The sequence below is a fragment of the Oxyura jamaicensis genome, chromosome 1, assembly GCF_011077185.1.
Source record: "Oxyura jamaicensis isolate SHBP4307 breed ruddy duck chromosome 1, BPBGC_Ojam_1.0, whole genome shotgun sequence".
Classification (NCBI taxonomy): Eukaryota; Metazoa; Chordata; class Aves; order Anseriformes; family Anatidae; genus Oxyura; species Oxyura jamaicensis.
Window position 1 is genome coordinate 186,811,714 of NC_048893.1, and position 27,870 is coordinate 186,839,583.

At 38.6% G+C, this 27,870-nt stretch overlaps 1 protein-coding gene across 1 annotated transcript in view; it reads right to left on the reverse strand.

Annotated features, from left to right (window-relative positions):
- Positions 1-2,050: 2,050 nt before the first annotated feature.
- Positions 2,051-27,870, reverse strand: part of RNF17 (ring finger protein 17) — a 42,206-nt gene continuing 16,386 nt past the window's right edge. Inside the window, exons 11-33 of the mRNA XM_035326794.1 lie at positions 27,409-27,574; positions 26,752-26,942; positions 25,638-25,773; positions 25,038-25,191; positions 24,214-24,329; positions 22,103-22,223; positions 21,310-21,424; positions 17,684-17,908; positions 16,611-16,761; positions 14,168-14,286; positions 13,357-13,447; positions 12,825-12,940; positions 12,220-12,527; positions 11,526-11,689; positions 10,643-10,762; positions 9,841-9,921; positions 8,979-9,104; positions 7,617-7,727; positions 5,754-5,904; positions 4,771-4,906; positions 3,275-3,464; positions 2,764-2,865; positions 2,051-2,441 (exon numbers count right to left, since the gene is read on the reverse strand). Coding sequence (XP_035182685.1) covers positions 2,767-2,865; positions 3,275-3,464; positions 4,771-4,906; positions 5,754-5,904; positions 7,617-7,727; positions 8,979-9,104; positions 9,841-9,921; positions 10,643-10,762; positions 11,526-11,689; positions 12,220-12,527; positions 12,825-12,940; positions 13,357-13,447; positions 14,168-14,286; positions 16,611-16,761; positions 17,684-17,908; positions 21,310-21,424; positions 22,103-22,223; positions 24,214-24,329; positions 25,038-25,191; positions 25,638-25,773; positions 26,752-26,942; positions 27,409-27,574 — 3,187 coding nt within the window. The 3' untranslated portion in view covers positions 2,051-2,441; positions 2,764-2,766. The remainder of the gene's footprint in view (positions 2,442-2,763; positions 2,866-3,274; positions 3,465-4,770; positions 4,907-5,753; positions 5,905-7,616; positions 7,728-8,978; positions 9,105-9,840; positions 9,922-10,642; positions 10,763-11,525; positions 11,690-12,219; positions 12,528-12,824; positions 12,941-13,356; positions 13,448-14,167; positions 14,287-16,610; positions 16,762-17,683; positions 17,909-21,309; positions 21,425-22,102; positions 22,224-24,213; positions 24,330-25,037; positions 25,192-25,637; positions 25,774-26,751; positions 26,943-27,408; positions 27,575-27,870) is intronic.

Sequence of the window (27,870 nt, forward strand, 5' to 3'; positions counted from 1 at the left end):
TTTAAACTCGTATTTAAGACTAGGAGAGGCAACTGCGAGATAGGTTAATTCTCCGTGCTATTCAAAGAAAAGGGGTAGGAAACACCAGAAACCACCAAAGGTCACCTCACCCCATTCTTCCACCTCATGCAGTTGCACTTTTGTAAGCTGACTTGTACAAGCAGTGTTGTTACTGCTGTTGTGTCTGCTGCAAGCCTCTTCTGCAGTGGATGCTGACAAGGTAGATGTGATAATCCTTGTTGGTCCTTTCCAACTCAGCTATTCCAAGTTTATTTCACTTGCTTTTTGCACTGTGGAAGATACCTCCTGCCCCTACACCCTCACTGCCCCTTTTCCTTGGGGAAAGGGAGCTCTGTAGTTACTGTGCTCTATTGTACTGAAGGGGTAAATTAACTTGCACGGGGATGTACACTTACTCAGCTGGAAGTTGGGTGGGGGGCTGTAGGGGCTGGTCCTGTCAGTTCTGGCAGTCCTAAACAGCAGTTCTTCACGTAATTCAGGCCCAAGTCTGTCACCATGGTTGTATATAATTTTTAATAGATGTAAGAACATTACATTTGAAAGATGACTGTATTTTAACACCTCTGAATGGTATTTAGAACAGCATGTAGCACATTTCAGTACCAAAATACTTATAAAACCCATGAACTAATTCCTCCTGTGCTTGTATAAACTGGCAACTTGCAACACTTCGCACACAGACTGGCTATAAATTCTGTAGTTAATTTTTGTACGCATTTTCATGTCAAACAAAGAAATGCCCAAGGAGATGGGTGGTCAGGAGGTTCTATCTGAACATCAGGAAATGGCTATTCAGGTGACAGAACACTACGTGGTTCAGGGACACAAGCCCATCTGATGCAACAGCCTTAACTGGACAAAATCCTGCCTTCTCTGTAACTCTGTTCATCTTGTTAACTTGGCAAAAAAAATGAGCAAAATATAACTCGAGCAAACTGAGTTCCAGCTATTACTACAAAGAAACAAGGGTGGAGCTCAAGCAGCACTTGCTGGGATAGAAAACACACCTCCTCCTATTTTTATAGAGGGCAGAATGGGATAGAAAACACACCTCCTATTTTTATAGAGGGCAGAAAGGAGAAAAGAGTGGTTTTGGTCATATATATTCTGGTCACAATAAAGTAGCCATTGTCAACACGACCCAAGCAGGGCCTCAACTGGAGCTTTCTTCTGAAAATACTTCTACCAAAAATGGTAACTCTCACTGAATGTAGGATGACAAAAGTCAAGATGCCTTGCCTTCGCCCCTGTAAGGGTTACAGTCAAAGTACGAAAACACAAAAGACCACCACAGCAAAAATCAGTGAGGACCAAGCAAACACAATTGAAGCAGGAGTCTCACACTAACACTACCTGATTTCTAGAAGATACAGAGAACCTATCTAAAAGCCAGGTGGTTGTAATGAGATTCAAGTGTTGTCCTGTGGTGGACACAGGCAAGCCAGGTGGATTTATCTAGGTATTTGTGAGGAAGTAAGCGTAAGGAAGACCTGTAAGACAAATAAGGCTGGAGTCAGTTTTGTTTAAAAAAACTATCACCTTCACTTGTGCACGATTTCAAGACTTTTATTTTGCTACACGGATTTCCTCTCTGTTTTCCACTGATAATCTAGACCAAATTCTCCATGGGGTGACTGAAGCAGCTGAACTCTGAACAGGAAAGATACACTATGCTAACAAGGCTTCTTTGAATGTCTTTATAGCAGGAAAGAGAAGGAAGCTTTCAGATGTATGCTGAGCAGGCTCCTGTTTATTCTAACACTTTGAGTTGAATGCTACAGCACCAGGAGTAGGAAGGAGGTACAAGGACAGCCAAACCAAAAACAGAACACAGCAACAATGCAGATGTGTTTCCGAAGAAAAACAGCAACATTCCCCACCTCCCAGCTGTTCATTCCTAATTCCAGACTGGTACCAGAAAACTGTCACCAAAGATGCCTGAAATATGAACAAGAGTTACATCACAGTAATAAAACTATCATCTTCCCTTCAAGTCTTCTAACAAGACACCGCAACAAGTGTACTCAACATTATTTCTTCATCTATTTCTTTACTACTACACATTCATTCCAGCTACTCTTATGAAAGAGTTATCACAAAAGACCACTTAAGGCTGCATGTGAATAGATAGATAGCGAAGCTATCCATTTACATCTCATTCAAGAGTCAAAGTTGTAAGGAAACATCTATAAAGGCAGATTAGGAGAGTGCTTATTAAATGGGAGGGAAAAGAACTACATAACATCAAGTTGGTTAAGGAATTTGAAAAACCAAAACCCAAACCAGTCTTCACTATTCTCTGCCGACACCACATGGTGTAAAGCTTTTCATTTGAAGCACTCCATTTTCGGAGGAATGGATGTCCAGAACTTAGGGAGCTCGGCATGAGAACCACTGGCACAGGATGTTGAGAACACATGCTGAAAATGAAGAAAGTAATTTATTACTATGATTACCTTCTTCAGTGACTAGCAGCAAATGCTCCTCCTGTTATTACTGCCTTAACACTTGTAAGTTTCAGTACCTGTCGGTTCTTAAAGCTGTGTGTGCTTCAGTAGTGTGTAACTAAATTCCGTTTTTAAACAACTTAAATTTCATTACTGGAGTGGAATTGTGGACACAAGTTTTTTTTTTTTTGTTAAATCTAATTCTGTTTGTGGTCCATTAGTTAACAATTGAGACCCTGGCTTAAAGCTTTTGAAGTGATGGTATGAATCTGTAGTTCGCATTCACTGTACTCACATGTCACTCATCCAAATCTGCAAGTCCCATCTCTATCAGTTTCTGATGAACTAGTTTTTGGTCATCTTCATACAAGAAAATGGTGACCTCTGGTGAAGAAGCCTGAAAATCAAAGTTAACAGTTTTCAGAAGCATGACAATAACCTGTTTAAATCTCACAGACCAACCAATAGTAAAAAGGACTTTGCTGGCTACACTAACTGCCAAATGGAACTGAGAGTATAAAAAGGGTATTCTGTAAAGGAAACTAAAGACCCCCCCCCCCCCCCCCCCCCCCCCCCCCCCCCCAAAAAAAAAAAAACAGGAATGCTCAGCATTGTTTTTTGATTGCAGACTTAAGAGAAGAGCCACATCATTTTCTTGCTTCAGTAGCAGTTCCTTCATGGTAAATGGTGCAAGATTTTAAATTACGAGGGTCCATGGTAGAACAAGCACTCAGATATTACACTAAAATTACTAGAAAGAATTTTAGGCTACGCAAGAATGAAGAAAAAAACCTGCTGTTTCTCACAAGTATGGAAGCAGAGAGCTGTTTTCCTTCAGTGCAGTCCATCATAGCCCACAGTGCTTCCAAGCTCCACTCTGGACAATAAGGGATTCTTTTTGCATTTGTATCACTTAACGGAGGTTTAAATCCAGCCAGCAGAACTCGTACTGCCTGAATGGGATACTGCAGCAGGTGATGAGGTATGTGGCGCAACCTGCAACAAAAAGGAAGTGTTTACCTGCAATAATCTACCTGTCGAGCAAAACTGTCACTAGGCACAGGAAGAGAGCTTAATGGTTTGTGTGATAGTTTTAAGGTTTGGAAACAGGGTCAGGGTCTCTTGTTCTACAATAGCCTGCTGATGTCACACTGAACGATTCACCACGTAGGGCTGGGCTCTCCAAAGGACTTCAGCATGGTAACTATCAAGAAGCAGGCCAGTATCATACACCAGGCATGCTGGCTCCCCATTACGGCACCCATGGAGGATCCTCAGGTGCCCAACACAGACTCGAGTGAAGAATGGAAGAGCAGGACTTCCAAGAAAACCAGAGGACAAAATGCAGCCTTTAAAGCTGGTGCATCTGGACAGTGACATCAACCTCTGCAGTTCAAACTGCTTCACTCAAAACGTTCTAGTCCAACTACTTGATATAGTACCTTGGTTTATTATCATCATCTTATCATTCACCTCACTCTTTCCATCCCAGAAATAAAGGAATAGGGAAGCTGAGCAGGAAACACAACCCTGAAGTGTATCTCCTAAGGCCCTAACAGCCCAGGAAGCAGGAAAACTGTTCAAATCCCCATATTGCTTCACATTAAGTAAATCTGTAGCTGCTCCAGTGAGCTCAAGAGCAAGTCAATGGGACTGTTATGTATATAAAGTGCAAGTGCTTCAAAAGAAATAATTCAGACAAGTTTAGGGGACCACGAAAGCCCAGTATCTGTGACATCTATGCGTGTGCACTGGTGCTTGAGGAGTAGTTCCTAGCAGCTCAGCACCAGGCAGAACAGGGATCTGTGCTTCCGCTTCCTCAGAAGCCGCATGGGGTGTGCTTTGTTCAGTCACTTATCTTATTCCCCAGCTGTCTTCTACACAGGCTGAGCTGCCAAGGGTCAGAGGATTTATTTGTACAGAAACCAGGCACTGAGCCCTCCAGGTAAACCTTTCTGGGTGCAAAAGCAGATTATGAACCCAAACTGACCTCACGGGCTGTGAAGTTAAGTAACCCAATGATGATGGAGAAATCTGGTATTATAGTAACAGGCTTCTTGTAACTACCCGAGAGACAGAAGCAGGTGCACACCCCTTGCTCTGCAGGCAAATTATGCAACCAGCCAACTCACTTTTCTCTCCAACTGAAATCTAATGCTGAACTATTACTTATCGTGTATCTATAGCTATATACATGTAGGTAATATGTTTGTGAAAATACACACACCTGTAAATACTTATAAACCTATGTACACACACATGCACACGCAACCACATTTTACATGCATTTTCTATTACTTACTTGCTTGTTGGAACAACTGAAAAATTGCCATAGTCCACGAACTGAATCATGATCTTAACAGGGTTGAATTCTTCAACAGAGAGGAGCTTCGCTCTATACCACAAACCATCTTTGTATTCCACAAGACAAGGCATTTCTGCAAAAACAAAAACCCCAAAATACACTCAGTGCCATACACTAATTCATGTCATCAGTTTTGCTTTGTGACTGCGATTTTATTCCTTCTCTAATTCATAATATTCTCTCTGAACTTCAATTCACCATCACTAGAATGTAACTTTAGTCAAATTAGAAGCAGCCAAACTGCTTCATGTTGGAACTTTTCAACTTTGACTCACCTATACGCATCAGTTAGCAAACAGATCAGTCTTTAAGAAAACAGTCTGGAACATACAAGGCAGATACTGCATAAAACCAGAATTTTACCAGCTGCTAGAATCAAGAACTGGCACTAACTAGTTTCTCCACAAAGCTCTAGATGAATGCACGTTATTATTTTAGGCCCTGTAACTGTGGACAGGAGAACTCAAGTATGTCTTTTGCCTGAACTGAGAAATTCAGAATTCAAGTGAAGTGACGCTCTCTAGGGTTCAAATTATTTTTAACTCTATATTTTTGGTACAGATCTTATGTCTTCTGAATATTTAATAGAAAGACTTCCACAGCCTTAGCTTCAGGGAAGAATTTTATTATTGCCATATGCAATCTAAATGCTATTCATCAACTTCAACATACAACACAAATTTGAGTTATTTTCATCATTCCACTGAAAAACAGTAACACAGAAGTCTCAATTTCATGCAAAGAAGAACCCTTGATTATAGCATATCATACGATCATCATGCAGACTTGTTTCTTACTCTCTGGAAGACTTATTTAAATATCTGTAAGAAATAGAATTATTTTGATTCTTTGAAAAGAATTTCAGGCTTTTGTTTATCCACATCAAACAACAGGGGGAAGATAAACTAATACTAACATACCTGTTCTGAAGTTTGTCAGAAGAGGAAGAGAACCCATATTTTTATTGTACCATTTCAGGGCTTCACTGAGGCTGTCCATGTTGCAGCTAGCATCCGCCTCTGTGGCAGACGGCTTAGTAACATTCTCAGAAGGATTAATACAAATATATACCTATACAAAGAAAAGGCTCCCATGTTACTGTTTTTGTAGGCTTTTTATAACCTTCAAATTCCACCAGTAATCAAGAATGATTAGATTAGATGATTAGATTCCCATCCCCATCCTGGAAAGGTTTCAGCATTTACCTCTCTCCCCTTTCTTCTTTCCTCAACTTACAAGTAACTTTGTTGTTTTTTGTTTTCCCCCCCCCCCCCCCCCCAAGTAGAAGAGGATAACCATTTATTAACACCACATTTCCATGTTAGAAAGTACAAAGGAAAGGAATGCACATACTAGAGAACATACCCAGGTAAGATTTCACAGCTGTCCCTCATTAGGATTCCTCCCTCTACTCCTTGGGGTAAATTATCTCACTTTATAATGGCAAACCAAAGATTAAGTTTTAAATCAGTGAAAGTAGTAGTTCTGAAACTGCATTCTGTTTGCTATGCAAAGACATTGCATTCACCTGATTTGTAACTAGGTCATCAGTATAATGCTGTAGTTCCAAAAAAAAATGAAACTTTAACCAACACACATAAAAGTCATTCAGATTTTAGATCACTTAAAATGCCTTGCCTTTTAAACAGGGACATTGCCTAACACTGATGTTCTACAGATTGTCTTAGTAATTAACGAGTAGGCTATTAGTATTTGTGAATTCAGCATTATGATCCACCAGCCAGGAAGAAAATTAATTTGTATTTTCTTATTTGTACATGGATCTATAACCAAGCCACAACTCCATCATGTAACTGGTACTTAAATATTTGAGTCCAGAGCAGGGCCTGGTGTCTGTGATTATATACCATGATCGAAAGCATGAGTTCAAATCATTTGCAAAAAATGAACCAAATACATGTTGTTTATTTGCTTCCCCTCTTACAGGAGAAACATGAAGAGAATCCAAGAAAAGCCCTTTTCTAACACTTTCATCCTATATTTAGTCAAAACAATTGTCTGCATAGAATATCAGTTTTCTGGGGAAGATGCATGTAAGTAAGTTAGCATAGTGAATTTGTAACCAAACCATAATACTGAAACTTAAGGCAACCGCTTCTATACTGTAAAACCTGTTCTTTACAGATTTACCAAAACAACACAAGCACTTCAACATAAATCAACCCACTCAAAAACCGTTAGATTTTTAACACAATCATCTTCTCGCTGCTTTGTTTTCTGGTCTCATCCAATATTCAAAGTCCACACAGCCATGTTTTTTGATTGACCAGTTATTACATTCACCCTTTTGCCTGGGAGACTGCACAGGGCAGCTGTGTGTGTATGCACAAAAATCAACGATCAGTCATCAACCGGAGACAGACAAACGACTGTAACAGCCAGAAAATATTTGCATTATTAAACAACATCCCAGTAATTTAATTTTTGGGAATAAAGAACAGAAATGCTTAGTGTTCTGTTAAGTTAAAATTCAATGACTTACTTCCTTATTACACAAGGTGAATAAGTACCATACTACAAACCCTGAAATTCCTGTTTTTTTAGGGCAACAGTCAGTATTTATTTCACTATCCACCTGCTCCCCCAAGAGTATTTTAAGCGAGTTCATATTCAGATAGCTGCACTATTTGACCATCTGTATCAATATGTAACTAGCATTTTGCGACCTATTTTTGTTATCTAAACTTGTTAGCTGTGATCATCAGCATGGTGAGACTGCAGCATTTTCTGTCTGCAATATATGAGATGTTTTCAAAACTCACCTCCTTAGGGGACACAAAATGGGTAACTCTGACAGGAAAGATATCTCCTGGAACAGGCAGTGCTGGCAGTGTGTATGAAGGGAAAACGTGAATGTTTCCTTCAATCAGCTCCTAGACCAAGACAGACTTTAGTTAAGCATCATGTTTTGTAATAAAATGCAAACTGGCTTTTGTGTCATTTCTGGTCAAAGGAATTACCTAGTAGCAGCATGTGCTTGATAAACATATACAAAAATAGATTTTAAAAAATCATTAACACTGACAGGCAACTTGACTACATCTGGCTCTGAAGATTCAGCTTACACTTCGGTTTGTTCCTAACTGAGCACTCCACACGGACAGCCTGCTTTGGGTGTCCCTGCTTGAGCAGAGCTTGGACCAGGTGCCTCCAGAGGGTCCTTCCGAGCTCAAACATCCTGTGACTATGGTGTCTTTGAAAGAACGAACTGCATTCACTCTTATTTTTAAGATTAATCATCTTTTCTTATTGTTGGGTGCTGCTAGATCTATCATACTTTGGTATAGGCAGTCCAACTGTAACTATTGATACTATGCAGGTGTTCTACCACAACAACTTTGTGAGCCACCAGCTCCAAAAAGTTGTCCCCCATCCTTTTACCTTTCTGGTATATTCTTAAAAAAAACTAAAAATGGCTTACAGACTTTATTACATCTAGAAAGGTGTAGCAGAAAACATGTATTTTTAAAAATATTTAACTTACACATAATACTGTATACTTAAGGCAACTCAAGTGCTTTGTCAGCATGAAGAACGTAATCTGAAGTAAAGGGTAGTCTGCAGTGCAGCCAATTCTACCACAAAGCTTTGTTTATGAACAGCTTACAAGAACCCACCCAGTGGTGAGAGACATCTGAAGACATCTTCAGGATGATGAAAGAATGAAGTGATATTCTGTGAAGTCTCGATTTTAAAGTTAGCATTTTGTTTCAAGATCTGTATGTAGCTTGTGTCATGTGCTGACTATGGAAGAGCTACGAGAGACTCATTTATAATTAGGTTTTCCATGGTCACTCAGTCCTAATACACACAAATTCTGTGAATTGTATCACAAGCTTTCTGGTACACATGCTAAGACTTAAATGAGCAGTGACAGCAGTACACATCATACTGTGGATCTGTCTTCTTTCCAGCATGAGTTGCTGCTTCAGAAAAGTAACAGTCAGAGAAATACCCTAATGAAATCACACCTACAGTTGTTATGCTCAGGAGTAGTGTACTTGACCTTAATACAGTGTATATTTCTGTACAGTTCTGCAATGTAAAAAATAGCAATCAACCAAAGGTCAGAACAAAATCTGAGTACTCTTGTGAGTAACAACAGCAGAAGCCCAAAATCTCACCTGCTTTGGTATGTCATGACAATCTTTAGTGACACAGTACTTCTGGTAGGCCATGAAGGAGGAGAGTGACATTCCATCTAAATACAGGCTGACGGACAGCTTGCCCCATGGGTTATCTGGTAGCCCCTACTTACGTAAGGCAGAGTAAGATTACAACAGTAATAGCACGACTGATGTTTTGTAAGTATTGACCAGGAAATTCTAACCTGCTGCTCCTTATGACACCACAGTCATTCCCTCCAAGATACAAAACCAGTAAGGATATCTTAACACCTCTGGAACGGCAGCACTGACGAACCAGTGTAACACTGAAACATTATCCCAGGTTTGCTCACTCAATGATAAACCCTTTCCTTCCACAATTTACCACCAGAAATTACTTGAAATTGCATTTTTTTTCCAGACAGTAGATATTTGTTTCCCTGTAACGTTAATATATATATTTAAGCACGTCCACATTCAATTATCAAAGAATCATAGAATATCCTGAGTTGGAAGGGGCCCCATTAGGACCACTGAGTCCAACTTCTGGAATATGTCCAAATTATGTCCAATGTTCATCACTTAAAACTGCATTTAAAAGAATTTATGATGTTGATAGGTAGGTTGTTGACAGAATACAAACATCAGCAAAAAAAGTGTTAATCCCTCTGAAGGATAAATTTAATGCCTGAAGTCACTGGAGAAGTGACTTTAGCTTTCAATTCTTCCCTCTCAGAGGATATAAAGACTGAGGATAAAACGTTTTATCTAAGAAATACATTTTTTGCTGCATTCCTTCACCTAATAGTCAAAATACGAGTTACAAAAGAAAGCAAAAAAAGGTAAGCATCATTCCACATCTATGAACAAACAAAGCTACCTGAACGTGTATTTCAACCTCTTCATTTGTAAGTAGTTCTTGAAGGATATGCACTGCATCCTGTGGCCAAAAATTTCCAATCTATTTGGTAAAAAGCAAGAAACCCCTGAAGAGTGAGGTGCTTATAAGTAATAGTTATTCTTATAAACGACACTATTATTCTTAAAAGCGATGAAAATGTGTTTTATTGAGCCACTTCTTTGAAAGCACGCATAATTAGCCTGAGTTGTCTGGAACAGTTTATATGCTATTTGGTACACTACAACAATGCTGACCGGCAATTTTCAGATCTTGTTGTGACTTAGAAAGAGATGCTGCTTGCCAAGTCTAACCTGTACTATGGATAAATTATCACGTAGATGTGCAAATTACATGAAACATAACCAAAAGATACAGAATTAAACTTGAAGATAACAGAGAACAAAGATACAGGGTACATTAAATACTTTGCAATGTCCATTTGCCTGCCAACCCATAGGCCTATCTTTCCCCATAACCCTCCATTTCTTCATCTATCGCAACTGCTTTTAGCAATGAAATGGTATCATCCTGCCAGACACTGTGGTATCCCGACTCAAGGATTTCTTTCCAATGACAGCTGCTTTTGAAGCATGTTCACTTCATAAAGCAATCTGGTATTTTCTGATAGAAGACTGCTTTGCAGAAGCGATCCAATCAGCTATTCCCTGAGTTCTCAGAGGCAAGCAACAATACCAGCAACTACTCCCAACCTTTGTATGACTGAGCAGTACCATAAACTGAGTAAACACCTAAAAAGTCTTCAAAATTTAGCATTACTCACTGGTACTGTCTTGTAGAGCTGACATGGTATGCAAAATGGAGGAGTATCAGTATACAACGTAGTTGGATACAGGTGACACTGAGGGACCTTCTCTATACAACCATGGTCAATGTACTGTACCTACATGAAAAGGTTTTGCTGAAGTAATTCCAGCTTTTAAGGTCAAAAAGAAAAGGGCTTATTTACAGCATCATTTTTTCCAGAGGAAGAAAATAGACTGTTGATACATACATGATATGACAAAGCACAAATTAAGGAAGAGGCATTATGTTATGACGTTAACTTTGTCTTTCAGGAGATCTACCTCTTCTGAAGTAAGCTAAAGCAGTTTAAAACTGAAATAAAAACCACTGTGAGCTGGGAACTTGTCAGACCTGCAAATCTATAATCAAAAAGCATGCATAGACTCAGGAAATTAGGTAACACTCATTACTAATGACTGCTAATTGGAGAAAGGAGCTTTATACCATAGCAACTGAAAGAATTCACAAACAAATACTTGTTGGGTAGGTAGAAGCTAAAGCAAAAATATTTTCAAGGCATTCTGCTTATGAATAAAAACAAAAAAAGCAAAGAACAAAATGAGATTACCTACTGGTAATCAAGGGGTCAAAGACAGCTTTTTACTTAAGAACATTTATCATCAACAGGAATACTATGGGAAAACTATGACAACTGAAATAAGCAAACAGAATTCATTTTAAGATAAATGTAAAATCAGCAAAGTGATCACAATTTAAAGCAGAATGAGAATCTGGACAATGATATCAGCTGAACGAAAGTAGGAATTATACATCTTAGATAAGTAAGATGATTTGACTCTCTATGTATTTTCCATATATGTGCAAACATCCACACACAGACAACATCCAATACAACTTACCTGGAGAGTACCACCACCAAGTTCTACAACTTTACCTCGATACCAAAGGGTATCTGACCCTCTTATAACACAAGCTTCTCCTTTTTTCCAACAATAGGGTTCCAGAAGACCAAGGCATTTGAAGTTATTTTGTATTTCACTCATCAATTTGTTTAGTTTACTTTCTGGAAAATAAAACAGTTGTGTAGCACAAAATTTAAAGTCTGTAACTTACTACTACAAATTATTTTGATCACTAAAAGGCAGCACATTCCAAGAAGAAATGTGTAAACATAAAATACACATACTGCTCCAAAAGATGTTTTCGAATACTGATACAATAGATATGTTCAATTTCTACTATATGCAAACATGACCACTTAAACAGAAGTTGCTTTTCCAGCAGCGAGGCCATCAGCGACTCTGGATTCCAGTCTCTTTTGGCGCCATCTTGTGGGCATCTTTTTTTTTTTTTTCCTTGCCTGAAAGCAGTGCAACTGCTACACACCTGAGCACAGCCCTCACTCCCAAGCTGAAGCCCTCATCCCATCCCAAGAGTTGCACTCCCAAACAGGAATCTCACATAACAGCGTTCTGATTCAGAACATGTCTAGAAGAACACCTATCTTAGAAGAACACCTATCTGGTACATTCTGATGTACCAATGTGATCAGATTTATGAACATAAAATGTATTTTCTTGCATGCAATCTTACCAAATGATTTTGGTATCACATAAATAGTTCCATCATGTCCAACGCAACTCACTACAGCTTGAAAATTTTTTGCTTCAGGTATGATGGGGGCTTTATAAATTTCAGGCATTTCCAAACGAACCAGTGACTTGTACAATTTACATGGCTTCTGTTCACTCTCTGAAACATCACCATCTTTTTCTTGAGCAGCGCTGCTTCTTACGCATGCGGTTTCTGAATTACAACCGTTCAGTTGTGGGTTCACTTCCTCTAAACATGCTTCAGGATGTTTCTTGGGGACTGCACAAGCCACAGCAGCTCTGTGATTTCTAGCAGATTCAATCAAAACACATCAACATATTAACTGGTAAAGAACTTGGAAGAGTGAAATAAAATAATGGAATTTAAAAAAAACACACACGGAAGATGGAAAAAGGTTCTTTCTATATTGTTAAATATCTCACCAAGCAACTTAAAGAACTGGAATGGAAAATATAGATTACTCAAGAAACTTAAGATGGTGTTTTGTTGCTGCATATACTGTAGAATATAATCCAGTTTTCTGTTTTACTTATTAGTTTACCACAATGTAGATCAAAACTGAAAGAATATAAAAGTATCCAAACCTTGTGTTTCTAAAAGCCAAACCCTTTTTAATAAGGTGTTCTGAAATATCAATTATTTGTCCTGCTTCATCCTTGCAAAGAATTTTCACAGGCAACGCACAAGCCGTGTCACTTTCCTGCAAGAAGTTAGGAAAGCTTTACAACATTGTTAAAGGCATTGCCACTAAAGTACTGGCACAGTTTTTAGTTCATCGGACTGCAAATCAGACTTAACGACTGACGCTCCCATCACAACACACAAGGTTTACTTACTCCATATCACAGTTCCCATCATTTTACCAACTGCTCTAAACACGACATCAAAAATAGTAACAACAGGACCTTGCTTCTTCCCTTTCCTGTTTTACTTCACAGAATAAACAAGTAATTTGTTTCTTCTGTAGCAGAACTCCCTCTTTTAACTTACCAACAAACAGCAAAGTAAATGACTTTCAGGACTCTCTGAAGAGTGTGAATATTCAGAAAGAAAATAAGTTAACAGACAACTCGACAGAGATTTTACAAATACGGCAAAAATGTTCTGATTACAAACCTGTATTATTATTTTTGCTTGTGCCCCAGTCAGGTAATAGGATATACAGTCGCACACTGTTGCTGTCCACTGCGTGCTTCCACCTGTTGGACTAAAAAAACTATCTCCTTTAGTACAATAGAAGTTACCTTTTACTGAGGCCTTGGTATGTTTTGAAACTGCCTGCAGTGCCAGGGGAAAAAAACACAATCTGCCTTACAGTCAACAATAAAAAGAAACAGTTACTTGTCTCCCAATCTATAGTACAAGAAGAATTCATAAATATAAGTCCTAAAGTTTTTAACTGAGGTAAATGATCGGATCTAGAAGTATGACACCTATCTTAAAAGAAACAAGAAAAATCCAGACTTCACCTGCAAACTGAGACTTTTATATTAATTTATGGAATGAGTATTGCAAGTATGGTTTTATGCACAGCACAAAGGCACACAAATGCAGGGAGGAATACCCCAATTCTCTCTTCTACTGTTTCTATAAAAAATCCTTTATATTTTCATGAGATTTGATACATCTCATATTTTCAGTCAAAGCAAAAACCATTCAGTGAAATAAGGAAACCCCGCATTATCTATCCAGTGTTTGTGTTAATTCATCCCTTAAAACTTTAGTTCTGTATCACAGTTTGTTCTACTGGTATGTAGCCTAACTCTTAGGAAAAAAAACTTGCGAAAGAAGTGACAGCTCCCGTACTTTTTATCCTAGGAGCAAACCGTATCCAGATCTTAGATCATCACTGTTAATACAGTAAAATATTGAGCTATGCCATTATTAGGTTTCTAATACTGCTGCTTCAGTGTAAGGGAAAGGCTACCTTATGTCTACTAAGGAGCATTCAATTGCTAATGTCTTAATTCTCTTCATGTTTTCCTCAAGTTTTCTTAGACAGCTGATATCCACTGTTTTTTCAGCTCCAGAATCATAGAGTATTACCTGTTACAAACAAGAAACAAAACAAAAACCTCTCTTAGCATGTAAAAAATGGTAACTCCAAATGGTACCTGTAACAAATGCTAACTCCAAGCATGCCTGAACAGGTGGAAGCAAATTTAGCCTAACGTTACCAAGATTTGTAATAGAGTGAAGTTATCAAGGCACATAATGATCAATGACCTTCTCACAACTCAACTGGCAATCAGAGATCACTGACAAGACTAAACACCAATGTTTTCACATGTAAACAACTTTACAGAGACTGTTACTTGCTTAATTTATTTTCCCTCAGTTACGTCAGTGCGTTTCAATTTCTAAACCTATAAACACTGCATACCTTGCTAAAGCCAACACAAGACCCCTGCTCCCCTCCTACCACTGAGCTCCCTCCATCAGCACTCATGGGTGCACCCCATCAGGTGCCAGTGGCTTGTGTATGTCCCGCTAGTTTAAAGGCTCCCCATATCTGATCCTCATTCACTTATGTCTTTCTTACTCCCAACTTTCTTACTGGGTCTGGGATTCCTGAAGGTGTACTGTAACAGCAGACACCAAGGTGAAGAAGGCATCAAGTACCTTGGCTGTTTCTGTGTCCTTTGCACCACGCCTCTCACCCCGTTCACCCACATTTCTTCTATTTCTTTTACTGCCACTATACTTGTAGAAAACTTTCACATCCCACCTCAGATTAACTCCAGGTAAACTCTGGCTTTCCTAGCCTTGTCCCAACATGACCAGACAGCATCTCCATACTGCTCTTGGGTCACCTGCTCCTGCATCCTGCTTCCACCTCCTCTATCCTTCCTTCCCATGGTTTGTCACGGGTTTTGTCAGGAGCTCCATGGTCATCCATGCAGGCCTCCTACTGCCTTTGCTTGACTTCTTGCATGTGGGATAGATCCACCTTGAGCTTGGAAACGATCCTTGAACATAGCTCTTGGACTTCTCTTCCCTCTGGAACTGTATCATACTGGATTCATTCAAGCAGATTCCTGAAGGAAGCCAAAGTTGGCTCTCCCTAAGTCCCAGGCTGTGATCCTGCCCTTTCCTTGCTTCTTCCTCTCAGGATCCTGAATTCTATCACCTTCTAGTCACTGCAGCCAAGGCTGCAGCTACCTTCACATCCTTGAGCAGTTTTTCCGTGTTCATCAACATCAGTTTCAGCAAACTACCCTCCCCATGCCAGCTCCTTAGTCACCTGCATTGGAAAATCATCATCAATGCACTCCAGAGAACTCCAGGATTACTGTGTTGCTTTTCCAACAGATACAACCCATGAGGACCTGAGCCTGAGAACATGAAGCTTTTTCCAGTATTCCTATTAAGTCTTCTGCTTCTTCCAAATCAGGTGATCTGCAGCAGACATCCACCGTATTGCCCACAGTGGTTTGCCCTCTGACCCTACCCCGTAAAGTCTCAGCTGGCAAAAGCGCTGTGTTTTCCAGCAGCTCTCTCTCATAAAGGTTGACTGGCCCTTCATGCCTCTGGAACATTTCATGTAATCAATGTAACAATAAATAATTGCTATCTGTAGAATCATAACTTTAAAAAAATTGTGATAATTCCAGCATTTCCAACTGACACGGTAATACAGATTTTGGAGGGCTCTCAGCCTCAGAAAGGAGAGGGTGCAAAACAAGTATAGGAAGGCCTGCTTTTCCTTCCTACTAGGCAAATCCCCAGGGCTTAATGGGGTAATGCTGGAGAGAACCAGCTGTAAACCAGCCCTGGATAATCTGTATTACTATGGAGCCAGACTTCTGAAGGAAGCAGTTATCTATTCATGGAACGCCTCCTCCAGTATTTTTCTTCAGGAATGCAACAAGATGCACCTCTAAAGCAGGACCGTGTGAGAAGTTACGCCTCCATGGCACAGCACTTTGTCATCAGCGTAGGATTCAAAGAGCATGACTAAATGTGTTCCTGTGGTGTGGCACTTGGTTCAGCTTGCCCTATCTTCAAGCAAGGACCATTAGGTTTGACTTAACATCTCCCTCAGGTTCACAATGCTGGAATCTGAGCTAAATTGCTGGGCTGCAGCTGGGGAATCTGTGTTGTGCTGACAAGTGCAGTGTGAACAGACACAAAGTCAACCTCGTGAGCCTTTTTCAACTATCAGGTTCCCTACTAAATGCATTTGAACTTTACGAGGCAGTAATCTCATCTGTAGCAATGTACAATGCAACTTGAAAAGCTTGACGAAAGCAAAAAGCCATACAAGAAAATAGTAGCACACAAGCAGCCTAAGTTTGAGATTACTTTATCAATGCATGATTATAAACTTTAAAAGTGTAAGAATGAGCCCTCTTATGATGCGAGCTTACCTCTGCAGTTGTTTCAGAGACAATCCTGCTTATCTGACCTCTTTGCCACTGTTTCAAATCGTGTACATACACAGCGCAGTGCATATTACACTCCCACTTCACTGACTGGGGCTGGGATTCTTTGTAGAAGGCAGCCATCTTCTCCTGTAAACTAACATTTACAACACACTTTCCTAGTGGTAAAATTTTATCATGTAAGTGCAGGTTATTGTTTAGTCAATTACTGGTTAACTAGCATACACTAATAATTTTAGAAATTGTTTACCAGACACATAATATTACAGTTGTACTTTATGGCACATTAGAAATACATGAAACGAGGCTGTAAAAACAGATGCAATCCCATTAAACTTCTTCAACAGTATTTTCTTGAACAGATGAATTGATCTGAGAGATCCCGGACCCTCTGTATAGCACTATTTGAAAAACAGACTATTTTCTCTTTACAACTTTGGTGTCTGGCACTCACTTAGTGCCATGACCAAGTTAATGGAACTCTAGGTAGGTAGATGCATGCAAGGAAGCAAAGAAGAAGAAAAAAAGGAGAAGGAAGAGGCAGCAAACAAAGAACTTGCACTAAGCACTGACATCGATTTAACCATCTTCAAGTAGTACGCAGTATTACATAAGCCGTTTGCTTCCAGATATCCAAGGAAGGTTGATGCATTGTTTATAAGTTGCTTTCAAGCTTTTCTAACAGCATATTAGAATCACAAAGAAATAATTTGACTGAAGTTATGAGACTTAAAGATATTGCTATTAAGATTTCTAACAAAGGAATGGCAAGAAGAAAAAGCAGAAATATTTCAGTCTTTCTGGATAGTGTACTTAGTACATTAGGTTTAATTTGCAACAGGAGTTAAATCATATACTTAATTTGGAATCACAAGTATTTCATGAATCACAACTTAGTGCATATCTATGTTTTGTTTCTGTACTCTTCTCAAAGCAAGACAAATCAAAAACATTTGAAAGAGTACCCACTGCTAAATGCAACCCTAAGCAGTTTACTCTAACTATACTTCACCCCTTTGTAACATAAATGTCTCTCTAGAAAACTTGCAGATAAGTACCTTTTCAGTATACTTTCTGATGACAGCCATTGTATAAAGATTTTACTGGGAGACACCACATGGCTAATTCTCACTTGCACCTCTTTCTTAGAAAGCGATCTGAAATCCCTTTCTTCCTCCAGCGACCTCGTGTTAATAGGATTTAAATCTTTCAAGTTTTCAGCAGTTTCTTCTACAGGAACATCCCATATTTCATTGGGCCTTACGGAAGTATTTTCAATATACCTGTAAAAAACATGAAATAATCAGGACCCAAATATTAAACAAGTTTTCAACAGTGAAGAGGAGCTCAATGGTCGCAATTCAACACGATGAGTTAAGAATAAATAATAACTTAGAAAAGCAGAAACAGAAACAACAAAAAGCAGAAGTGTTTGTAAATACTTCAACACACATGATAGTAACTTTCTTTTAATGTTCTTTCAGGAAGTAACCTTACAAATTTTACTGTCAGATGAAAGCACTATGCAACACAGGCTGCCAGAAGAGAAGCAAGCTTGATACAAAACAAACTGCAAAACATTAATGCTCATGTCTTGTTTAAAAGATACCAAATTGCTTTCCAGAATCATGCTATTAGTAATGTTGCCTCTGAGTGAAACTTGCAACATTCAGATGTGTACATATTCATTTCAGCAGTAAAGAAATATTAAACCTGTGAAACATTTACCTTCCTAGCATTCCCTGGGGGTACAATACAATACCTTTCCTAATTAGAGTACTCAGTGAAGCGTGGTCATGTAAATACCCTGACGAATACTTCTTTTAATAATGTGAACCAGGGAGAATAAAGCCCCAAAGCAATCAAGACTCAACTGGTACACACACCAATCCATTTGGGGAACAGCGCAGCCTACAGCTTGGAAAATCATCTGTCAATATAGAACTGGCTTCTTGAAAATACCACAGACTGAAGGGAACATCAAGCTTGAGTTTAAATGCTTGCCATTTCTGGGCCTCCAAGGAGAAACTCAGGTTTTCAGCGATCTACCACCTATCTTTTCATTCACAGGGATGAAACTACTTTATCAGTGTTAATACTCCTTACCATTTAGTTATCGAGTCATTCACAACATCCTGCTACACAACTTACAGGTACCTTCCTGATGCAGGTATTTGGAAACTGCTGGGTAAAACAGCTAACTTATAGAACCAGGAAAGAAATAAACACCAGAGTTCATGAATATGCCTGCCTCGTGTACAATGCGTCTGTACAATCAAATGGACTCCACACAGAGGTCATCTGCTGTGGCAGGCACCTCCCAATTACAAACACGTTGTATGTCCTACGGCCCCCTCTCTAGTAATTCCAGTATAGCATTATTTCTGTAGAGCCATCAGAAGAATGGTTTGGAACAAACAGTCTGCAATGAACTTCAGAGTTCAAGGTTTCTTCTTAAACTTCTTTACGTACTTAAGAGTAAGGTTACTGATGTTTGCTAGGTCTAATTAATATTGCTTCTTAGCAAGCTTTACTGGAGCACTGTGCTCTCCTGCTTACACCATCTCATACCCATTTAGAGCTGACGTGGGTGTTCCTGAACAGAATTTAACAGAGTAAGCATATGACAGATGTGATTCTGGATGTTCTAACAGTAGGTTTAAACTCATATCCAGTCTCTTGCTTTGTTGCAGGTATCTGTCTTCACAAATGCGAAATTCAGGGAGCGAAGTGTGATAAGTAAGTTATGGAGGGCTAGAGCCACGGTGTACAACAAAGCTAAAACCCTCAAAAAAAATCCCACAAACAAACAAACAAAAACCCACAAAGCAATCCCTTTGCCACCCCCCACCAATGGAAAGATCATTCCAACTAAAAGGCACGGTATATCATTGAGTATAGAAATTAAGGTGTTGTGGTGCAGGGCAAGGGCTGCAAGGGTGGCCTCTGTAAGAAGGGGCCAAATGCTGCACACTGTGCTACACACAGCCAGTCCTGGATGTGTCTGTAACAGAACCTGCAGGACACGGCTGGGTCCAGCATCAAAGCTGGTGCTGTCTCTTTGAGAGGGTATTTAGTAAGGGCAGAAAACCCCAGAGAGAGAAGAAGGAACAAAAGAGTGAAAAACAAACACAGGGAACACCAAGGTCAGAAGAGAAGGTGCTCCAAGGTGGGACAGCCACGCTCCTGAAAGGACTGCAGCCTGGGAAGGACCCACCCTGGAGAGTGCAGGAAAAGAAGAGCAAGAAGGGAGGAGCAGAAGAAAGAATTCACTACGTCCTGACCCCAACCTCATGAAAGGACTGAGTGTAACCTGCAATACCGAAGGGCAAGAGAGGTGTCTAGAGTGACAAGTGAAGCGAAGATGAAGAAGGAGGGAGGTGTTTGAACTGAAGTGAGATTGGGAATGAAGATTAAAGAGGGAAGACAAGAATCATGTTTGCCTTCTATTTCCCAATACCTGAATCTAACACAATTTATGTTAATCAATAATTAAATTTCCTGAGTTGAGTCTGTTTTGCCAGTAATAGCACTTGCTAAGTGCTTTCCCTGGCTTTATTTTGACCTATGAGTTTTCTTGTTCCTGATTTTGTTTTCCCTGCGGTATAATTAAGGAGGTGTGAGTGAGCAATCAACTGTATGGCTGAGGCCAACCCACCACACATAGCTAAAAACCAACAGATTACTCAAGTTAGCAATGTTATTCAGCATTTATATTAAGGTAACATATCCATTTGTTTGCAGGCTGCTGCCAGGCTTTTAAGTATAGCTGAACCACAACAAAAGAAAATACCCTAGTGACAACAAAGCAATCCAACAAAACAATTGAGGTTTAAATAAAGCTGCTTAACTTTACAAAAAGCTATTAAAAATGTCATCAGTACAGTAATAGCGTTCTTAGGATTTATATTTCTGAACTAAGAGATGAAAATCCAGTTATACTTGCTTCCTCTTGAAAAAAGCAGAGCTCGCATTCCATTTTCAAAACAAAAGCTATTTAATAATCTTTTTATTCTCATTAGTAGACAGAAGTTATTACAGAATAATTACTGATTTTCACGAATATACTCATGGATTATCTTTTCTGAAAACCAACAAACTAAATGGAGCAGGACCACCTCCTCAGCCTCATCTCTTCCCAACTCTTCTATCGCTGTTGTAGTTGGTTACCTCAGAGTTCCTTTTCTAGTAGCAGAACTTCCAAAGAGATGAGTTACCTTAGGTGCACTTTAAACATGTAAGGGTAGATAATATTTCTTTTAATACAAATGAATGGGAACCTTAATAACCAGTTTGGGAAGATTAGCACTTAAGCACATTATGACTAGGACTCAAACACTTCATCTGCAACTTCTGAACCCATTTTGCTGCTTAGGGAATGGTTTAGTGGGTGACAGTGGTAGAAGGGGGATGGTTGGACCAGATGATCTTGGAGGTCTTTTCCAACCTCTGTGATTCTATGATTACATTTTAACAGATCTTTATCAAGGTTTACTCTGAGAATTCAATTATGCGAACCTGAAGAGTTAAATGGATTTATTTCAACTGATGAATGTGATTTGTTATGAATTCATCACAAAAGTGGCGAATTCTAGCCACTGAGGCGACATACTAAAACCAACAGTTTTGTTTCACAAATCCAGTATTTCCAAAGACTTTTGAGTTACGCAGAGCGAACACATACCCAGGTATGTAGGATGCAAGGTCCTCTTTAACCAGCTGGCAGTTAATACTGGAGCCTCTTCCATGAGGAGCGTGGGCGTCATAGAGTTTAACAGATAAAATGTTCTTTAAAACCTCTGTGAATTAATAACAAACATAGTTAGTACTAATCTATTACAGTACAGACCACTTATTCTTCTGGAGACACAGCAAATGGTATGAAGCAACACAATTTTGTGAAAGTACATATGATTTATAGAATAATTGATTCTGAGCCATCAACAAGCACACATCCGTGAACTCAAAAGACACTAATTATAAGAAACCAACTGCTATATGTAATTTCAAGTATTAGATAGGCTCCAAACCACTTTGGGTACTGAAAAATAGCTACCTGCACATTAACAATAAATGGTATTGAGAAAAGTTCTACTAAGGCATACATACGTCAATCAAAATTTGTTTTTGGGGGTGGGGATGTTTTAGAGCAGCAGCAATCACATTCACAGCTACCGATGAAGTCAAGAATTGTCAAGGAATTTCTGAACTAGCATTTTGGAAACAAGCTCATTTGTAAACCAGGATCTTTAAACCCTGTTACACTGGTGTAACCCGCAAGAAGAGACCTAAGAGAATTTTCATCGGAGGTTATGTCTGTTACACCTCCTTCAGTTACTGTGTCTTGATGTGCTCACCGCAGGCTACCTGTCGCAAGTATGAATATAAACATTTCCAAGACATACAAGTACATGTTTCTATATATGAGTTCATTTAATAATACTTAAGCAGAAACCAACACACTCATGACAACTTACCAACAATTGAACACACCATTATTTTATCTTCAGTCATTTCTTCAAATCTTCTTGTGGCCTCCCTGTTCCACTCATCTGCTGCTTTGTAAGGCTCAATGTAAGCCAGCCTACACTTGATTGCCTGAAGAACAACTCAAATTATCCATTTGCCATCACATTTCAATACCATCCCATTAGAGTAAAATCAAACAACGCCTTGATTTTGCACCCATGCAGGACAGCATGACCTTGGATTTTGGTTCAACTTTACTAATATTTGATCAAACTTAAGACCCATGTGGATCCCCCAACCCTGTAGCCTGCAGATGGACGTAAACCTCAAACTCAGGAACAGCCTTGCTGAAATAGAGCTTACTTTTCCTTGCCTCCCTTCATGGTCAGGCATGCAATTGGCTGCAGAGAACAACAAAAGTTATTATACAGAGATCAAGAGGAAAACATTAAACCTGTTTTGCTTAACTTAATGTAGTGACACATACTCAAAACATTTAAGCTTAATGTGACTACATCACTGTAGAAATCTAAAGAATTTTACAGAGACACCAGAATACCACAGAACCTATTATCAGAAAACTCCTTCCAGGTTTTGGAAAGGTATTATGATGACAAGAAAGACACAGGAAATCTGATGAGATGAAGTACTTTGTTTAAAAGAATTCCTCTTTAGCATTTTTACTTCAAAATCAGTGGCTGTACTATGGCTCAATTTTAAGTTAGTTAACTGTGAATGTTACTATTTCTTCCTTCTTGTTTATTACACCTAAAGGAAGAAGAGTAACACAGGCTACAAAAAAAAGAGAAAGGAGATAAGGGTAATGGAAACAAGCACGTTTGGGAGATACTCTTAGGATACAGGCAGTCAGGAATAAGAAAATAAAACTGACTGACAGGTTAAATAACTATTAGATGAGAAGGGCTGTGGATGCCAAAACCAACACTACTTTAACACTGCTCATTCCAGTTTTGGCACTATTTCTGCAGCACCGAAGTCTGTTAAAAAGCGTGCTTCTCCTGTAACAGCCTAATTCACATCTCTTGTAACAACCAATTCATGCTTAGGTCAACGCAATACGTGATCATGTATTAAGAGTTAACAGCACTTATGTGCAACAGGACAGACCTGCACAAGCAGCCTCACTTCTGATACTCCTACCTTCTGAATGCTTCATTTTGCAGTGTTGTGTCCACTCATTTTTCAAATAATTTTAAATCCTTTTTTTTTTTTTTAATTGAAGAGATACGAGACCATAGCAACACATAAGTGTAGGCCTGCGCATCCTGCTACTACTTGCCTTAAACCTAATAGTGATATGTAGTTATTTCTTAAGTTCCTGCAATGGCAGAAGTATTTTGCCATTTTCACAGTGTTTTCTCTCCTTTGTTGTCATTATAGAACAGCTAAGTTATTTCTGTTGAAACTCTTCCCAGAAACATCTGTTCAAAAGATAAACAGCTAAATCCCATTTTCTGTAAAAGATGCCGGCCAACATTAGTTACAACAGTTACTACTTCCGTGGCCTAGAACAGGCTATAAAAGCCTAACAACAAACACATCAAGTTTTAAAGCTTAGAAAAATTAGGACTGACAACCCGAATTATCTGATGACAGTACAAATTTTTTTTTTTTTAAACTTATGTGCATTTGTTTGACAGAAATACTTCCGCTTTCCCAGTTTTTTCCTTGCCAAAAAGTGCAAACTCCTACAAGATGAAAAGTTTAGACAACACCAAACTTCAAATGCCTTAAAACAAAGATACAGTTCTATCAGATTACTGTTTGAAAATGTGATAGTGTGAAAATTAATTACGCTTTCTATGATGGAGCAGAAGTATTTGAATAAACATACACACTTACATACACACCCTGACCCAAGGTAACACTGGATTTCAATTGAAACTGAATTAACTTAAAAAAAAAAAACACAACACAACAAACTAAGTTTACATTCTACGCTCAAAAAACATTTAACGTGTCACATCATGAACCCATTTGCAAAATAACTTAATTTGCATTTCATTTACTTGGTAACGTTAACAATTCTGTATTTCCCCTTCCATCCACCCGCATTCTATTTATTTTCAGTAGTTAGTTTGAGCAATAACTAACTTACCTTTACCGGAAAGCTGAGCATCTCATCTTCTGCTTTGCGTATGTCTTTAAGAGTTACATTAGCAACGCTGCCAAAGTCAACGTATTTGACCACAACTTCTTGTGAATGTGGCAGCCCTTCAAGAAAAACAACCCAAGGATAAAATCTTCAAGTTATTAAAAACAAAAAGGCATATCAAATCCAAGCTAAAGCATCAGAAATTCAAAGCGAAGTCCACATTTACACCCTATTAAAAATAAGACATTTTCACATAATCTACAAGCTGATGATTTTTATTTCCTTATTTTAATGTAAGAGGCAGCTAGTTTGGATTCCTGAATTAAGTTTGGCATTTTGAACCTGACATATCTCATCATTTTAATAGATGTTGGCATATTAACTACATGACAAGTAGACATGTAAGCAGATACACATCCAGGCACATAAAATATGCTCCACTGCCCATACAGGCATCTTAGAGTCTCCCTATGCCTCCAATAGCTTGGCAATTACTACAGGAATTATTACCCCACACTGATTACAATTAGAGGCTGTATAATAGACAAATCCGTAGGTCAAACTGTAATGTGAAATATTAAAATATATAAAAGAATTTCTATACCAAAAATTAACTGTACCATTTCTTTTTTTGACATGAAGCACAGAACAAGAAGAAATACAACATGCATTAGCAATACTGAATTTATGAACCTAGCTGTTAGGATGACTGCCTAACAGATACAACAGTCCTTTTTTTATTCATTATTCACATCCAATGGGTGACTGATCAAATGGCACATCTGATTTTGCTACTGAGCATTACAGCAAGAGAACCAGTATTTCACCTGTAATTTGTGCTCTGTACCAATTCCCATCTTTGTGTTTTGCAATACAGGGTTGGCCTTCAACTGGGCAGACAATTTGGAAGTCTTTGCTATCCTTGTGTTTGTGTCTCTCTTTATTTTTCTTTGGAAAAGCTGAAGTATCCAGGCTATCTACCTAAATTAAGAACAACAAAACATTTTGTAATACAGTATTTTTGTTATTTTAAAGGACATTTTTTCTGGCAGTGTATTTTCTACTCCTTCCCCCCATACTGAACAGTAGTTATGAACGGGTAAAGTGAATTAAAGACCCTAACGATTACTGAATACTGTCCTGCTCAGTCACTATTCTTAACACCCAACCACCACACACTGACACAGAAATGAACCATGGAAGTAAGCTGTCAAAAAAACTGATGGCATTCCAGAAATTCCTGCATTTAATTAGGATTAATCTAGAATTTTAACAGCTAATCTAGTACGTTAATTCCAGAAATCCTATAATGACTAACATCAGAAAATAATGGAAATTGTAACTCATTTGATGTATACTCCAAGTAGCTCAACATCAAAAATATCTATACAGAGTTTTATTTAAACAGACCTCATTTCTAAACTTACCAATTGGAGATAGAAATCACTTGGACTATTTATGTGACAAACTACAACGAAGACTTCTTTTTCTTCTGGTATTTTAGGTGGTTTATACTGCAAGACTGTATTGTTTTCTAAGCCATTAGGAAGTTGTGACTTAAACCTAAGGTACAAAAAGAGTTTGAGGAACTTCTGTCAAAGTCAACTGAGAGGGAAGACTTAGATTCGTATGTCAATTTTACTATGAAAAATGCAAAAAAAAAAAAAAAAAAACTCTCAAAAATAACCTGTCCCACATCTGTACGAATAGCTTCATCTTTTCTTTTTGCAGTTTGCACAGCCAATTCTAATTCCTCCCCCCCAAAATGTAACATAGTAGTAAGATAGATGCCAGCTGTCTCCTGAAAGTATGTTGTTATTTGGGAAACAGAAACATACATTTGAATTGTCCCCTCTACCCCCTAAAAAAAGTGAAGTCCACTACGGTGACAAAGCATTTTTAGATCTCCTTTCCCTCACTTATGAGAGGAAAACGATTACCAGAGGAATGCAGATGCAGCAGAAGTCATGTCCCACTTACCACAACTAGTTATGCTCCAATATAAACTAACACCTTTTTGTGTGCAATGAAATGAACTCTCATTTCCTACCAAACACCAAAGCACTCACTATTCTTCTCTATCTGCTGTCTCTTTTGCTGGTCCCTCCGAAGCAGCCCCATTCTGTCCCAGTGCCAACGTCAAGCTCCCCCTTATACCCACCCTACTGTGACCAGCCTGGCTGTCACTGCCTCCCAGCCAAATCAGAGATACAAGGCTGATTTTGGCATGCTTGTCTCTCAGCGGGGAAAACTGAATGACACAGGGGTAAAGGGAGAAACCATTATTCTCAAACTTACACAGAAATTTAGATTTGATCATTTTCTAAAATAAAGTTAATTATCCAATTGAAGTTCTGATTGGAGAAAATGAACACGCCATGCTGTTTATCAGTGAAGGCAAAAACAGGGCATCAACAGATATTGCTGAACGTCACACATCAGATCATCAAACCCTGCAAAAACAACTTGCTCAAACTTCACTTTGCACGTATTACTCCATTATCATTTATGACGTAAGAACATAGACCAGGTAACACTTACCTTGCAAAGTCTAAAAAAACTAACGCATCCTTGAGAGATACGGGCATGTCATTGCTTATTTTATTATATGGAGGTTTTTTCAAATCCACAATGAGAACACCATCCTCTTCTCTAAATATGGTCATTGAAACAACTTTATTATTTACCATCCCCAAAAATTTTTTCTTTGCTTCTTCTCCCCAACCTTCACTCTGTTAGAAAGAAAAAAAAAGTGCTGAAGATGTCTGAGAGTCAAAGAAGACAAAAGCAAGTGAGCACAGACGCATCTGAACGGAAGTGCCTTCAGTATTTCCTAAGAGCACAGATTGTTTAGTTCATACCCAGGACAGCACAAGGCAATGTTCTTTTATGATAGACTGATAAATATTTTTAACTGCGCAAAACTGAGTTAAAATGAGATTTAAACTTGAAATATATGAATGTAAACCCAGAGGCTTTTTAAAGGCAGACTGCTCTAAGTTTGTCTCCTTCCCAACTAAAGCAAGGCAAGCCATTTTTTAATAGATACACATGTATTTTAAAACATACTCTGCAGTACTAAGTTTTACTCTGTTTATACTGGAGTAAGATCACGGTACATTATGCACTGAAATTTTTTAATATAAATCTTAAGACAAATAAAAAGCTCCTGAAATAGCAGGAACAGCTTTTACTTACCGCATTTTTAGGAACAATATCTTTCAATGAACACTGGACCGCTAAAGGAGGAACAGCAGCTAGTTCTGCCTCAATATTCTTATCTGGCTTCCTTACGAACAAGGAAATGTCATCAGGTTCAACAGTTTGCAAAGGAGCAGGTTCAGGTTGTTCAGCAGCATCACACCTATTGCCAGTGAGGAAAAAAAACTAGTACCAGCTTAAAAGCAATGCTAAAAAAGTAAATAAAAAGGAAAAACAAAAAACAAATCCAGAAGACAAAAACTGAACTTAAAGAGGCCATTACTGCACTGACTGGCATCATGCCAGAGTTTTTTTTTTTTCTTCAGAAATGCATTTTAAAATTATTTTTATTTTTAAGCATTCAGGACTCACATTACCTTTCTGCAGCAGAAGTCTAAAACAAACATTTTAACACCTGAAGGTTTGTACATTTGTGTACTTGCATACCCTCGCACTTTC